Source organism: Sesamum indicum, linkage group LG16 (assembly GCF_000512975.1).
Source record: "Sesamum indicum cultivar Zhongzhi No. 13 linkage group LG16, S_indicum_v1.0, whole genome shotgun sequence".
In the NCBI taxonomy this organism is placed as follows: domain Eukaryota; kingdom Viridiplantae; phylum Streptophyta; class Magnoliopsida; order Lamiales; family Pedaliaceae; genus Sesamum; species Sesamum indicum.
Genome location: NC_026160.1, coordinates 3370252 through 3387657, shown reverse-complemented (window position 1 = coordinate 3387657; position 17406 = coordinate 3370252). Strand labels below are relative to the sequence as shown.

At 36.8% G+C, this 17406-nt stretch overlaps 2 protein-coding genes across 2 annotated transcripts; both read right to left on the bottom strand.

Annotated features, from left to right (window-relative positions):
• LOC105178664 (oxygen-evolving enhancer protein 2, chloroplastic-like) lies at nucleotides 334-5039 on the bottom strand. Its single transcript, XM_011102184.2, is given in 5 exon segments — nucleotides 334-849; nucleotides 1630-1680; nucleotides 1780-2012; nucleotides 4534-4631; nucleotides 4633-5039. Coding segments are annotated over 5 exon segments (768 nt in total). The 5' UTR covers nucleotides 4758-5039; the 3' UTR covers nucleotides 334-588.
• LOC110013266 (uncharacterized mitochondrial protein AtMg00860-like) lies at nucleotides 9436-10756 on the bottom strand. The gene is made up of 2 exons (XM_020699409.1): nucleotides 10634-10756; nucleotides 9436-9771 (listed from the first exon to the last, which is right to left on the bottom strand). The coding sequence occupies exons 1-2, from the start codon at nucleotides 10754-10756 to the stop codon at nucleotides 9436-9438; spliced, it is 459 nt and encodes a 152-aa protein (XP_020555068.1).

Here is a 17406-nt window from a genome sequence, read left to right as displayed (position 1 = left end):
AAATATTTTGATGGCTAATACATCAGTAATTTCTAAAAATATGTTAGAATCATATACGTACGACATATTCTTTGTATGATTATACATCTAAGATTATATTGAATTATATGAGTATCTCATATCGTGTTTAATTATATGTGTACTTTTCGAGGTTGTCATTGTAATTGCAACTGCAACTATACTTCTTATTCATGAACAAAATTTACAAATATACCCCTTAGATTGATGTAATATCAACACACCTTCCGGAAGTATATCTCAATTTTTCAAAAAAAAAATATTGATAATTTGACTTAATCTTTTGGAGCGTTAAAAAGTAAGACCACATGCGAATGTGACAATAATATGCAATACATAAATGTGATAAAAAATCATTCACCGAGTGGGCTAGGGGCACATTCTAGCTTCCTTACAAGGGACTCTAAAGGTGTGGAAAAACCATGTTATGAGTTTTCAATAACAACTTAGGCACCACTTAACAGTCTAAAACTTAAAACAAACTCAATTTGGTCAAGTGTTGATATCTTTGTGCAGTTAAATATACACATACACATCACTGCAAATGATCCCATAGCTCTTCTCATCTCATTAAGCAACACTGAAAGAACTTGCTGCATTCTCAACATACCTCCTTGCGCCCTTGAACCATCTCTTGTCTCCGGCTTGTACCTTGCATATGTAGAGCTTCCCGTCCTTCACGGCCGCCGTGATCAGCAGGTGCTTCCCACCCTCGTCCCCATCGGCCGTTCTTGTCAAGACAGACAAGAAGTAGTATTGTTTCCCTCCAACCACCGGAGTCGAAGCCTCCAATATGTTTGCAGTTGCAACGACACCCGAATCAAATCCACCCTGGTAGCAAGTTTTAATGGATTTCGACTATTAAGATAATAATACTAAATAATTATATTTTTTAACAGTTTAAACGTTTCGATGAGATGGTCGTTTGATATAGTATTAGAGTCAGGTCAAATAAAATTTGAATTCAATGTCATTGTCATCCATTTATCAAAAAGAAATGTTTCACGTGCAAAGAAAGGGGTGTTTTGGATATTAATATTAAACAATTCTTTTCATTTTAACAGTTTAAACTTTTAAATGAAATGGTTTAATAGTCATTAAAATTGAGCTTATCCCCCCAAAGTTATATAATATTATAAAAGGACCCCTCAATTTTCAATAATTATATTGACACCCCAGTTATGTTTTTGTATTCTAAATTCCATAAGATAATATAAAACATGAATGGGGGGGGGGTAGTTAATGTAAATTTTCAAAATAGGTCGATTTTCCTTTACAGTGTTCTTAAACCTTATCAGTTATCGATGTAATTTATGGAAAAAAATGCAAGTAAATCCCTTGTCATATTGTAAATGAGCAAATTACCCCCTTACGAAAAAAATAGCAATTTACCTCCTTATGTTTTTAAAAATGCAGCAATGTATTATTTTTTAAAATGAAGTAATTTACCTCCCTAAATTGTTCTTATTTTCTTACATAAAAATAATTTACTTATTTACAATATCAAACGGAGGTAAATTGCATTAACCCATCATTTATGTGCAATAGCCCTCCAAACACATGATTATGCAGCAAAATCAGTTAGTATTCATGTGGTAAAAATGCTGTTACCTCTGCATCAGTTTTACCAAAGTAGGCTTGTTTCCCTAGCAGATAGTCCACCTGAAACATGCAGCAAAACATGCTCATAAGCATATGTACACACAAATTTCCTGTTAACAATGCATGAAAACATGATGTAGCTATACATATAGCAGTTACTTGAGACAGGAAATCCTCAGGGGAACCATAGTCGGTGATCGACTTCTTGTCCGTGGGGGTGATGGTTACGGTTAGGTTGCTCGTTGCATCGAAGTTGTCCTCATATCTCAGGACCTGGCCGGGGTATTCGACTTCATTGCTCGGGTTCCATTTTGAAGGGATGGAAAGCTTGAATCCATCCCCAGTGTAAGGCTTGAAATCTGTGTTTGTCTTTGGCTTTCCGAAGATGTTGGCTGCATTTTAACCATTCAAATGTTGGTCATCGGACATGATACATAGACCGAATACTTACCTATGTTGTCAACTTATACCGTTTAAGGTTGTCGTGATTGAAACCGGGACATAGCTGAGAGTAAGGTGCAGCTTCCCCAAAGAGAATCGAGGGGAGAGAGTGACCCTCGGGTGAGGGGCACGAACGACTAAGTTATTCATAACATCTTATATTTAGCTGCATGATTTTTGTCGCTTATAAGATATCACATTTTACTTCAGAAACTAGATACCGTGGCACGCAATACCTATGCACGTAATTGTACTAATATTTTATTTTATTGAAACTCATAATTTGATCCTATATATTAAAGTTTGTCATTGCCTTATAATCTCACATACAAAACCTGATGATAACTTTTTTAATACATTAATTGTCAATACATTATATATATTTTTCTTGAATTAAATTAAAAATTAAAACTTTGTACAATATGTATTATATCAGTAACGATGATTATATTTACATGCAAAATAAATACTGATATGTTGTGTTAATTTAATCAACAATAAAATTAAACAAAGGTGAGTACATTAAATTTGTGAGTGTAGTAATTGCATGGAATTAATTTTCTTAACGGAGGTGATTGAATAGTTAATCCAATATGAGCTAGAAAGTTAAATACGTTCTATCAATGGAAGGGCATTTTTGTCATTTAAAAATTTTGGTGCAGTGGCTCTTGAATGTTTGAATAAATTAAAAACTTATAAAATATTAGTCATGAAAATTTTGAACTAATACGATCAAAATGGAAAGAGTTTGTTAAACTTTTAGAAATAAGTTAAAGAGTCCTTATTTCCTTCTAAAAGAGTTTATAAGTTGCTATCATTTTATTTGAGAAAAACGCAAACAACCCTTTTGTAATATTGCAAATGAGCAAATTACTCTTACGAATTTTTTTTTTTTAATAATGCAAGCAACCCATATGTGATATTACAGGTGAGCAATTATCCAATATTAAAAAAATTAGCAATTTACCTCTCTGTGATTTACTCTCTATAATGTTATTCAAAATAAAGCAATTTACCTTCTTAGACAATGAGGTAACTTGTTTCATCTTAAAAAAACATAAGGGGGTAAATTACTGTTATTTTTTTATAAAGGAGTAATTTACTCATTTACAATATTATAGGGAAGTAAATTACATTAAATCCTTATTTTTGTGTGTCGTAAAATTCTTTTTCTAAATAATTATCAAGAAATGTCTTATAATAGTTTTCAAATATTCTAAAAAATTTATAAGTCGAAAAAGCCTCTTAATCTTGAGCGTGAAAAAAGATCTTCGTACCCTTTTCCTCCATAATAATCTCTCATTTTACTTGTAAATCTAAAGGAAGAAGAATTTACAAAATTAATTACAAGTAATTATTAGCTATATACCTTCTTATATAAAATTATCAAACTCGCCATCTAAATTTGCAACATTTATATAATACTCGGAAAAAGTATTATTTTAGTCCGTTAAGTATGTCTAATTTTAATTTTAGTTCGATAATTATGTCTATTTTTGTTTAGGTCCAGTAACTTACGAAATTGCTTACTTTTAGTCCTCTAGCAGATTTTCGGACAATTTTACCCCTATGAGTGCATATGGACTCAAACTGCCTTTCAAAAGTTGCATAGGGATAAAATTGTCCGAAAATCTGCTAGAGGACTAAAAGTAAGCAATTTCATAAATTACTGGATCTAAACAAAAATAGACATAATTATCGGACTAAAATTAAAATTAGGCATACTTAACGAATTAAAATAATACTTTTCCCTATAATACCCATATTATTACATGCCAATTTGATTTTGCGATTAAGCAGTTCAAGCATGCGTTACAAATAAAAATGCAATTTCTTTTACCGTTTGACCCTTTTTTTAATACTCCTTTGGCATTATATTCCACTAAAATTAGATGCAAAAAAAAAAAAAAAAAACTATAGTTTCTTTTAATCCCATAAAAAATTTTATTATCTAATTCCCTATTATGTTCATTAAATAATATTTTAATTTCTTCAATTAAGCTTAAAAATAAGTTTAATTTTAAAATTTAAACCACAATACCATATTTATATTATTAAATATGAAATATGAATTCAGATATCATAATCACTTGCTTTAGAATTAATTATGTCATATTCCATTCTCACATGCGTAATCAATTATTTTTTAATGTTTTCTTTCCTGTACAAAAATTTAATATTTTCTTTACGAATTAAATCAATCACAGAATAAGTATAATATTCTTGTTATTGATCACTTGCTCTGAACACTACGTAGACCAATCACACAACAAATATAATGCACTTATCTTCTAACTGGTTCATGTTCGATCAAACTCAGTTTGGATTAAAATTTACATTGTCTCTGAATTCAATTCCAAAAAAAGAAGTAATTCTAGAATTCTTATTTCTGCAAAAATTTACACCAAACTCCATATACACTTAAAATTAGAGAACAAACAAGAATCACTGCATGGTGAAGAATTACAGTACCTGATTCTCCGTAAGCAGCATCAGCAGGTGAAACCTTGGAGCCAACGGCAGCAGCACCAATCAACACAGTAAGAGCGACGGGACACGACACGGTGGTGGGCTCGGCAGATTAGCTGGTTGGGCTTCAACAGCAACGCATAGCGCTGAGAAGAAGAAGAAGTTCTTGCTGCGGATGGGCTAGAGATTGCTGCATGGTGGTGCCAATAGCATGCAGTTGAGGCCATTTCTGATGATCAATCGATCACTCACCCGAGTCACTCCCCGCTTTTTTTTCTTTCTATTTTCGTCTACTTTTTTTGTGTTGTCTTGATCGTTCTTGTATGCAGTGTGTGTCTTTTTTCTTGTTTGTGTGTGTTGATGTGGATGGAGAAGAGTGTAGAGTGTTGGTTGCTGAGGTGTGAAGAGCTGGCAATGGATGGTTCTGGATTTGGGAGATTAGATTTGTGGTGGAGGATAAGGTTGTAGAGGCTGCAATGGGTACCAAGTGTTCTCCGAAAGTGTTTTTGCAAGAGTTTGTGGTGTTTGACATCCATGTCATAACTAGAGGGTCCAAATATCCACTTGGATTTTTAACTTGTTTCGGAATAATTATACTCCCTTCCCATGAGATTTGATGTAATTACACGTAAATTTTTATAGTTTGAAAAATTACATCCAACACTCCCGAGATTTGCTTCTATCTGACAAATAAATCCCTCCATTAATCGAAATTCACCGAATTTGCTGATATTAACAAAAAAACAAAATATTTAATCTCGATTGACTTATTACTAACTTATTACAAGTCAAATAAATCTTTTCATGATCAAATTACTTCATACATCTTCATGCATTTGACTTACAATAAGTCAGTCGAGGGTAAATATCGATTTTTTTCAGTCTTTTTTCTTTTCTGGTTCAACAAATTCAGTGAATTTTGATCAACAAGGAGACTTATTTGTTAGATAGAAGTAAACCTCAAGAGTGCTAGATGTAATTTTGCAAACTACAAGGGTTATACGTGTAATTACACTAAACCTTAAATAGGGGGGTATAATTATCCCTTTTTTTAATCTCAAGAACTTGAATATTCACTAGAAGAACAATAATATTTAATTATGATTAATTGTCATGGTTAATAACAAATAGCCATAACAAATAATTATTGACCACAATCACGCAATAATTTTTTATCGTGGTTCTTGCGAGGGTGGTTAAAATATTTATCATGGCAAATATTTTTACCATAGCTCTGAGCCGTGCAAATAATTTTTCACGGTGAAAAAGTTAGTTTCTTGTGTCGATTTTATTTTACCATAGTTAATAGTAGTCATTTACCATGATTTTTAGCCATAACTACTAAAATTATAGTCAATAATAAGTTTTTTTCTAGTAATTGTAGAGATGTTTTTGGAGGATGTTCTATTGTGGAAACAATATTGTATTTTTGGTCTTGTAAATAGTGATGAAAATTGGTCAGAAAATAATGAAAATTAGCCCCCCCCAAAAAAAAACATTATTTTCCAAGCAATTTGTCCTCAAATCGCAAAAAATTAAAATGTACTAGATTAAACTGCTACCCTAACATGTCACACGACCAAAATTGCCGAAAGGTCATAATTATGGGATCAAGAATATATTTAAGCATTTTATTTAACATAGGTACGGATGCCAATGAATTGGTTGTGGAGAATATAAGTATATGTCAAATACATAAAAGAATATTTAGGATTTAATCTGGGCTGAATTTAAATTCAAAATAGTATTATTCAAAATTTACCCTGGAACTCGATTATAGCTTCAAAATCCTAGTTGAAATGAGGCGGGTTTAGGTCCGATTCTCACTCAAACCCATAACCATTCCTAAATATATGTTTACTCTCGTTTGTAAAGCGCATATCATTTATATATTTGACCAATGTATTTATATATGCAATACATAGAGGGTACATGGAATATACGATATAATGTAATTTATAATAAAAGATTTCAAATTGAACTTAGTATCATAGCAATGTTTTATAGCACAGACATTTTTCACATAAATATTGAATTGAATTATTTATAGTATTTTTTAATAATTTTTTTATTGTAGTTTTGATATGGGGGTCACAAGTCTGTTGGCCTCCCCCAAGACAATCCAATCGAGCCAAGGTGAAGCCTACGTGGTTAAAAGATTACTGCTACTAAATAAGCAATGTAAAGACAAAATCTGTTAGGAAAAGAATAGGCCAAGGACAATGTCAGCAGTCTGCAAAATTATATGTATTTAGCACTATTTGATAATGGAATGGGGCAAGAAACGGTTAGTCAATCCTCCCCAACTTTTGGAGCCGCCTTCCCAAGCTCCCAATTTTGGGAAGAATAGATCCATTTCTCTTTTTATCTCTATCAATTCGGTGTTTTCATCCCCTCTCATGCCTCCTAAACCCACCCAGCCCCTTGAAGAGACAGTTTTCGCCCTCACTGAACGCGTGGATGAGCTTCACACCATTATGGAGCAACGCCATGAGTCCATCACCTCTACCTCACCGCCCTGATTGCGGATCTCCAGCAGCAATCAACAGCCTACCCTCTTCCTCTCACCCTCTGCCTACCTCCAACTGCCGCCACCTAACGCGGTTAAGCTTCCTAAACTCCACATGCAGCTGCTTGACAGCTCCAACCCCTCGATTGGATTTTCCAAGCGGAGCAGTATTTTTCTTACTATCAGGTTCCATCGGGACACTGCTTTGACATGATTTCTTTTTGCGTGACTGGTAATGCTCTCAGTTGGTTCAAATGGATACAATCCAACTAACAACTATCTTCTTAGGAGGGTTTCACCCGAGCCCTTGAACTTCGCTTCGGCCCTTCTACTTATGACAACCATCAGGTGAACATTGTTCAAGTTTTTTTTTTCGATAAAAGTAAATTTTATTAAGTAAAGTAAAGTACAGAGTGTACATCTCAAATGACACTCTAAGTATGCTATGGTTGCCATACTCTATACAAAGTAATAGTACTGATACTATGAGGAAGTTCAACACTAAGTATATGGAGTCTAATCTCATTATGAGTAAACCAAGCAAGGGATAGTGCATCTCGATCCAGCTATTGAAAGCTCTGTCGATTCTGTTCTTGCTAAATGTGATAAACAAGAGATGCCAAAAGATTGTGATAAGCAGCATTGATAACATGCTTCCCCCTCCATCTCGATGCAGCAATCAATATGTCAATGATCCATCCTCTAGTGGTCCAAGGGAATTGGACCTCACGTCGTAACAGACGAACACACTGTCCAGCATCAGGGCATCAAAAAAATAGGTGCTGGTGAGTCTCAATGGTACTATTGGAGCATAATACACACTCACCATGGAGGTGCTGAAGCCACGGTCGATCCATGGTGGAGAGCCTCTCATGCAATACTAACCATAGGATAAAAGTATTCTGGGGAATCTTGAAAGGGCTCATCAGTAATGAAGACCAGCTTACCTTTGGGCCCGGATGCTGAAAAATATCATAGACTATTTTACTTGCATAAGAACCGCCATCAAGGAAAATGGAATCTGGAACGCCGCTAATCGGAGGTAAAAGCCGCACGACATCGAGCATGGAAGTATTGCTCATCCGAGGCCAATGCCACTCCCCATCCCGACATTGTTCAAGTTACGACAACGTGATACAATGAATGTGTTCTAGGCCGAACTAGAGCGGTTGTGTAACCGTGTCATGGGTTTGCCGCTAGAGGCGATTCTTAACTATTGTATCTCCAACCTTTAGAGTGACATCTAACGTGGATTCACTATTTTACACCTATCCTATGTTAGCCAAGCTTTTGGGCTTGCTAAATTATTGGAGGCCATGGCCATGAATTCGAAGCTTCCTTCTTTGGGTATTAGTTACCTAGCACACTCATCGTGGCTGCCGGCCTTATTGCCACCCTGCCCCCAAGCCTGCCCATCCGATATGCCGACTATCCCCAGCTAAGATGTAATCTCGTCGCGCTCAGGGCCTTTATTTCAATTGTGATGAGAAGTTTATTCTAGGTCATCGATGCAAAGCCAAACACTTCCTATTATTGATGCTAGATGAGGATGAGTCGTCGGACCAACCCTTCCACCCTGACCCGGGCCTCTATGAACCGCCCCCAGCCCTAGTGCATTTGCTGCAGCCCGACCAGCCCTTAGCCAGATTCATTTCCAGTTGTCGAGGGCTGCACTAGCGGGTTCCAACTCCCCGTTCTTCTTTGCTTACGTGGGTTCATTTGAGAATATTTCCTCTTTGTTTTGATCGACTCGTGCAGTTCTCACAATATAATCTACCCCTGTATCGTCGAATTTATAGGACTCCATGTTGTACCTGTTCCGTCTTTCCCTGTGATCACCAAGGGGTTAGAGTGAAATTCAGTAAGTAATTTGGCTATAGTCGAGTCTGTTCTAAGATGAATAATCTATCTTTGTAATACACCATGCCGTGCTGAGAGGAAAACATTAAATGATTGTATGGTGTGTATTGTAGGAAATATCCGCGGTGTATGGCAAAGGATTCCCTCAATTGGGTAAGTACTAGCAGCACAGCAGACGAAACGACCAAAAGGAGGAGCACCAAAGCAGCCGAGTGTCTAGACAATGCGTAGAAAATGTCATAATCGAACCTAAGCAACTTCGTTAACCATTTATGCTATGCTGAAGTTTGAATATTTTGCTTGAGAAGACCAGGGAGGCTCTTCTGATCCGTGTAGATGTGGAAGCGGCAAAAGGTAGTGGCATACAACTTTTGTAATGACATACATCTCCCTCTCATAAGTGGAAGCTAATTGCATAGTTGGGCTCATTTTTCTTGCTGAAAAATGCAAGGGCACTGATTTTAAGAGAATACGACACCAATAGCCACCTGTGAAGCATCTGTCATGACCTCGATAGGTAATGAGAGGTCAGGGAACTAAAGAATAGGCAGGGTCACCATGGCTAATTTAAAGGCGTTGAAGGTTGATTCCGCAACCAGGGTCCAATCGAAGGAATACTTGCAAAGCAGGTCAGTAAGGGGTGCAACAATTGTGGTGTAATGGTGAACGAAATGCCAGTAATACCCTATGAGGCCCAGATAAACCCGAAGGGCGGATAATGAGGTTGGTGTAGGCCATTCCACCATGCCGCGAAGCTTGAAAGGATCAGCGGTGAACCCTGCTACAAAACTGACGTACCCAAGGTAGTCCATGGAAATAACGCCAAAATTGCACTTACCAAGTTTGACAAACAGCCTGTGAACAGTCAAAACCTGCAGTACTTTGCCAAGGTGAGTTACATGCGAACCCCAATCACACTATATACAAGAATGACGAGGAATTCGAAGTGGTCATCTACTGTACGAAATGCCATCTTCTGCAAATTAGTAGGGACTATCTAAATCTGGTGATAGCCAGAATGTAAATCTAACTTGGAGAAAACGGTGGAACCATGAAGTACATTGATAGTTGGGAATGGAAAACGACCTAGACCATAATGGCATTTAGAGCTCGATAATCAACACAAAAGAACCAAGACCTATCTTTCTTCTTAACCAACAACACCAACGAGGAGAAGGGACTGGTACTCGGTCGAATAATACCCTCATGGAGCATCTCTGTAATCAGTGCAGTCATAAATTCTGTTAAGCATAATGGTATCTGTAAGGTTTTATATTGACTAGAGTATGGTAGGGAAGGATGTGGATATAGTGATCTTGTGGCCGAGGGGGAGGAAGGCCTTGTGGTAACTGGAATAGGTGTTGAAATTGTTGGAGTAGGGTATAGAGGTCAAGGAGGTATGTGACAATAGGGATAGTAAAGGAGTCTATTTGGGGAGAAGAAACAAGGCAGATGGAGAGAAAGTAGAGGCAATCGATAGTGTCAATATGGAGGAAACAGAGGATGTGAGAGAATGATGCATAGTGTGGAGTCACAAATTGGTTACCATAGAATGTGATCAAGATGGCCTTATCGTAAAACTGCATGGACAGTATTAAGTAGTTTGAGAGAAATGGTCGCAATGTGCTTAGTGATTAGACTCCCAACACCACATCAGCGCCATGAATTAGAAGGAGATAGAATGGAATGGAAAATTTATGAGATTGTAAGGAGAGAGGAACCTTGGCACAATACCCAGAATAACGAAGGGATTCCACATTGCCTACCAATCTCGAGGCACAAGGCCATTTTCACTCGACTAGCTTCCTCTTCTATTGGCAGAAGATGGTCTAGGATGTTAAAGCGTTCATCCGCCATTGTGCCGCCTGCCAACATAATAAATGGACAAAATGCATAATCTTCCTCCATCCCTAGTCAAAGAGTCCATGGTAGTGAATACAACCCCTTCAAGTTATGAGGAAAGACAAGTGATAGGGTGTCGAGAAGAAGAGCTTCCCCTAAGAAAAGAAGCAAAGAAAATTAATCCTGAAAGATATGCAAACCAAGTAGTATCCTTTCCTCGACTCTATCTTTGGAATCTTCGATGATTTGCTCAATGCAAATTTCATTGAATTACTTGAAATGGAACCACCAAAGAAGCGAGAAGAACTGATGATCAAAATTATTGCAACTACCATAGACTAGTGGGGCATCAAATCCATGATTGCTTCATATTTAAAAACTCGTGCAATTAGCCCGCCAAGGAAAAATCTTAGTAAAATTACATAATGCGGCCTCAAATATGGCCACGATTACATTTAGATCATTTGATGTTGTGATGAAGAATACAACTAAATTTGAAGATAAAGTTTCATGTAACACAACGCATGAAGAAGAAACTCTTTCTAGAGAAGATTGTATCTCCAACATAACTTCTAATGATGAATACATGACAGTAATGATCTTTATTGATGAGGATCTACTACTTGGCTCCAAACCTTATAACAGGTCATTGTTCGTAACTTGTTATGCACATGAGCAAATGGTCAACCGTATATTAGTTGATGGAGGTTCTATAGTCAATATCTTGCCATTAAGCACAATGACGAAGTCAGGAATTTACATGGACGAGAACTAAAAAATAGTCATATGATGATCCAAGGTTTCAGCCACGGGGGACAAAGGGCTCTCGGCATAATAAGAATAAACTTGTTGATGGAGGATATGCCATCAACCACATTGTCCCTTGTCATAGATGCCAAGACATCATACAACATGCTCCTCGGCGACCTTGGCTACATGAGGATGGTGTGGTTCCTTGTACTTGTCACCAATGCTTCAAGTATTCTCTAGACGGTGTTGTAAAGAAAGTGCTCTCCTATGATAAATACTTCACCGAAGCTGAGTCCCATTTCGCTGATGCTAAATACCATATCGAGAATACAACAAGACTCATCCATTGAAAAATCCGAACAACAAAGTAGTCATGATAAGGAAAGTAAAAACAAAACAACCTCTCTAGTAGATGGCAGTGAATTGGTTCAAATGAAAAATCCTCCACTGCATTCACTAAAAGAGTTGGTGGTTCCACGGACAATCAACAAGAAGGAGTTGCTTTAGGAAAACTGTCTCCAGAAGCTAATGATGGACAAGTACAAGGACTTAATGCAACATAAATTATGTTAAGAGAACAGGGGCACACTCTTGAAATCTCTCGGTCAGGCCTTGGGTTCACTCTATAGAATTCCATCTGTGTAGCCATAAAAAAAGCCAACACCAACCATATTGTTGAAGGAGAATGCTTGACAACAAATGAGATCTTGGAAATAAGGGAAAGCAAATGGAACGCATATCTATCTTCGATAGGCTTGGACCCCATCAAAGATTGAGAGACAAGAAGGCCAAGAATCAAGGATTAGACATCTCTGTAAAGTCCAGATATTGGAAGAAAACTCGAGAGTCACAAGGTCATCAAGTACTTCAAAGCTTAATCACATCTCGCATGAAGCAATGCATCCATTTGATGACATCATGTTAGTCTTGAAAGTTAAATTGCAACTACTGTCTTCACGAGAACTTAAGAAAGCGAAGATGATGATGAAAAAGTGTAGCGTTTTACTATATCAGTCGCAGTGAAGAGATAAATGATCATGTTAGAGAGGAGGTTGAAACAACACATCATATCTGTTGAAAAGAGGATGCTGAAGTAGTTCCTCTCCAGCTCGAAAAATGTGTTAAGGGTTTGTTAGGTCCAAGTGAGAGGAAAAGGAAAGTGAAAGGGGGAGCGAGCGAGGGCGAGGGTGGGAAAGAATAATAGTTTTCCTTCAAATTGTTTGGTATGATTGGAAGGTGAGTAAACCTTAAATACTTCCACTTATTTGTTACAAGGAAAACAGACTGAGAAGAAAAGATTATTTTTTTGTAATTTTATTGAATAACCATTCTCTTCATTTTGTACTACAAAAATAACAAATTAACATTATTGCAGGGAGAAAACCCTCAGTGATATCTCTTTCACAAAAAACATCTAGCCAACTATTACAGTATATGTGGAGTACGAAACTCCTTAATACAAACCAAGAATGAAAATAATGAATATATATATAAATACAGAAAATAAAAGAACAAATCTGATATTTTGAAGATTGCTCAGGGTATCGCCAGATCCAACCACAGAGGTCATGTTTCTCTGTCACAGAGACTTGCACACCACGAGAAAAGGGGGTGCCAAACCCACGGTTACTCCACTGGAGAATACTCTGACCGATCACAGAGATATTACCTCTCACAACCGGTCACAAAGACACACAACAGGGATCACTTAGAATCAGTATGAGAGGAATGAGAAGAGTGAGTATTTTCGTGTGTAGGACCCGAGGGGGAGAACCCCTTTTATAGGAGAACTAAACTGTAGGAATGGAGGATAACGGTGGCTTTCCATAAGCCATTAAGTTGGCTATGGAAGGCCACATCCATTCTCGGAGAAGAGGTAAGGAAAGACAATTCATGGCAGAAATAGAGTGAAGGAGAGAGGAGAGACACTGTCGGCGCACAAGAAGAGAAGGGGAAAAAGATAGCAGTCATTAGGGTTAGGACCAATATATAGGATAGAGGTCACGGGTCGGGTTACCGATAGTGGGTCGGGTAGTGTAAGTGGGTAGCCGGGTGGGTTTGGGCCTTTGCTCTGCTGGGCCTACCTTAGAAGGTCATTGGGCCATATATAAACTTTACATACTCCACCTTGGACCAATGAACCTCAATGAGGAACTTGGTTAGGAGTGCTTTTTGGATCTGGCGAATTTCATCATTGCAAAAAAACAGGGACCCTCCATATTTTGTACCTGCAAAGAAAAAATCACTATAACAGAAATGCAAGTTAGTCAGGGACTAATCTTAAAATTTTTAAACACGTTGTGAACTTATCCACTGGCAGGTTTTTGGTCCCCATATCAGCAGGGTTTCCTCCATCTTGATTTTCTCCAGTTTTATGACGTCCTTACCAACAATGTCACGGATAAAATGAAATCTCACGTTAATATGTTTTGTGCGGTCATGAAAAACAGGATTTTTGCAAAGTTGTATTGAGGACTGACTGTCCGAGAAAACAACCAGTTTTTCCTTTGAGAAACCAATTTCCTTTAAAAGACCATCAAGCCAAATGGCTTCTTTGAAGGTTTCGGTCGTGGCAATGTATTCTGCCTCAGTGGTTGACAAAGCAACTATGTGTTGTAGTTGGGATTTCCAACTAATGCAAGCACCACACAAGGTAAACACATATGATGTAGTAGACTTACGACTGTCTTGATCATTTGCATAATTTGAGTCCACATATCCAACAAGTTGAGAGTAATCAAAATTTCTGGAAAATGTAATGCCAATATCAACAGAACCATGCAAGTATCTAAGTAAACATTTCAATGCTTCCCAATGAGGTGTTACGGGGTTTGACATGTACCTACTAAGACAACCAATGACATATGCAATATCAGGTCGTGTGCAAACCATAAGATACATGATAGAACCAATAACATTTGAATAAGGTAGCTTTTCCATCTTGGTTTTTTCAAACTCGGTTTTGGGGGATTGGTCTTTCGAAAGTTGAAAATGTGCAGCTAGGGGTACCGATGCAGGTTTTGCATTTTCCATGGAGAACTTTTTCAAGACAGACAAGATATAAGACTTTTGGTTTAAAAGAATAGAAGGTCTTTCTCTATTTCGGAGATGTTCATGCCAAGAATCTGTTTTGCATTTCCAAGGTCTTTCATTTCAAAAACATTACAAAGCTGTTTTTGTAAATCACAAATGAGATGAGAATTGGGGCTTGCAATTAGCATGTCATCAACATAAAGCACAAGGAAGATAGGAGAATTTTGCACATGCTTAAAATAACGACAGTGATCATAGTGACTCCTAGTGAATTTTAATGAATGCATGAATGAGTCAAATTTCTTATTCCATTGTCTAGGTGATTGTTTTAAACCATATAGCGATTTTTTCAGCAAACACACATAATCAGGTTTAGAATCATCAACAAAACCAGCATGTTGGCACATATAAATATTCTCATCCAAATCACCATGTAGGAAAGCAGTTTTAACATCCATTTGTTTGAGTTCCCAATTGTAGTGTGCAGTGAGAGTAAGGATAATACGAATAGTTGTATATTTAACGACAGGGGAAAAAATCTCGTTGTAATCTATCCCTTCTTTTTGCGTGAACCCCTTAGCTACTAACCTAGCCTTGTATTTAATAGGATTTTCTTGCTTGAATTTATAAATCCACTTGCAATCTACTATGGAGGCACTTTTTGGTTTTGGAACTAAAATCCAGGTTTTGTTTTCTTTAATGATTTCATTTCTTCATTCATGGCACTAAGCCACTGTTTGGATTTCATAGCCTCTTCTATGCTAGTAGGTTCAGTCATTTCAGTGTTAAGGGCAGTCTCAAAATCTCTAAGTGTCACAGGAGTTCTAATTTGTCTTCTATTTCTGTCCCTAGCGAGTTGATAATTTTCTAACGGGTTTGGTTCAGGGTTTTCTAGGTTTTCTGCATTTTCAGTCTTGTTTTCAGGTTCATTTTCTAGTGTGTTTTCTAACTCTCCCTCTTGTTGGTTATCCCCTAGGTTATTCTCCACCTTATTAAAGGCTTTCACTTTTTCTAAGGATTGTGTTTTCTCTAAGTAAGGCATTTCGTTTTCATTGAATGTAACATCTCTACTGATTAAAACCTTGAAACCGGGTTGACTACGTACCCAGAGTCTATACCCCTTAACCCCCATAGGATAACCAATAAAACATATTTTATGGCCCTCTATTCTAATTTATCAACAGATTTATGAACAAATGCAGAACATCCAAAAACATGTAACGCAGATAAATCAGGAATTTTACCAGTCCAAACATGTTCAGGGGTTTTTCCAAGTAATGGCACAGAAGGAGACATGTTAATCAAGTGTGCAGCAGTAAGAACAGCCTCACCCCAAAACGATTTTGATAAACCAGAACTGATAAGTAAACATCTAACTTTATCAAGTAATGTACGATTCATTCGTTCAGCAACTCCATTTTGTTGGGGGGTATAGGGGTTGGTTTTATGCCTATTTATACCATGTTTATCACACATTTCAGAAAAGCTTTGATTACAAAAATCCAAACCATTATCAATACGAAGAGATTTCAATCTTTTTCCAGTTTAGTTTTCAACTAAAACTCTCCATTTTTCAAAATTTTCAAACACTTCATATTTGTGTTTCATTAAGAAGATGAAAACTTTTCTAGAAAAATTATCTATAATAGACAAGAAATATTGATTGGCTCCATGAGTAAGCACATTAGAAGGTCCTCAAATGTCAGCATGCACATAATCAAGAATGCAAGTAGACATGGAGGGATTTGGGAGGGTGAAGCAGGGAAATGCACTTTATGATGTTTACCAAGAACCCAATCATCACAAAAATCCAGTTTCTCAATGTTCTCATTCAAAATGCCATCTTTTCTTAAAAAATCAAGACCCTTTTGACTGATATGACCAAGTCTCTTATGCCATAAAACAATTAAATCACATCCAGAGACAGATGCAACAAGGTTATCATAAGAAACATTGCATATATAGAGATTACGCTTACGTTCAGCTTTAATCACAATTAGAGAGCCCTTCATAATTTTCATGAGGCCTTTGCCCCATCTACCCTCAAGACCATCTTCCTCTAATGCAGCACAAGAAATAAGATTATGGCTCAAATCAGGAACATATCTGACATTTTTCAAAGTCATTCTATAGCCATCTTTAAAACACAAAGAAATGTCACCAAGACCTTCAATTTCACATCTTTTCTCATTAGCCATAGAAACAAAACCAGCATGCTCATATCTGAAATTAGAGAAGATTTCTTTGAATAGACTCATATGAAATGTGCAACCAAATACAATCAACCATTCATGCTTGTCAAAGGAATTCACAGAATTTGCTTCACACACAACAAACACTTCACCATTATTATCATTAGAGACGTTATTCGCCTTTTCCTTTTCTTCATATCTATCTCGATTACCCTTTCTAGGTTTTCTACAATCCTTAATGTAGTGACCTTTTATACCACAGTTATCACAACGTCTTTCTCTGGTTTTGTCATCATTATAAGTGTTCTCCCTTGGTCTACATTATTCCGATTTCCACTCTACTTTTACTCCTACTTTTGCTCCTACTTTTGTTTCTGTTGTTATATCTAGAGTTTCTAAACTTAGATCTTCCCCTAACAGAATTAACCTCGTGTTGGTTTTGACTAGGTTTATTAGCCCTAAGATCCATTTCCTTACTCTTAAGTCCATTCACAACAGTTTCAATATTAACACTGTCTCTACCATACTTAATAACAGCTTTAACATCAGAATAAGATTCAGGAATAGCATTAAGCAAAACAATTGGAGAATATTCATCAATATTTTTGTCACCAGTGAGTTTAATATCCTGTATCAACTTTGTAAAATCATCCAAGTTTTCATCAATGTTTTTAGACAAGTTAAGTTTGT

What these genes read in the sequence shown, in the direction of transcription:
- LOC110013266 (XM_020699409.1), bottom strand. Translation starts at nt 10,756, where the DNA reads ATGGCGGATGAACGCTTTAACATCCTAGACCATCTTCTGCCAATAGAA. An exon ending in GAATCCCTTCGTTATTCTGG is followed by an intron (nt 9,772 to 10,633) that starts GTATTGTGCCAA and finishes AAAGTACTGCAG; the next exon opens with GTTTTGACTGTTCACAGGCT.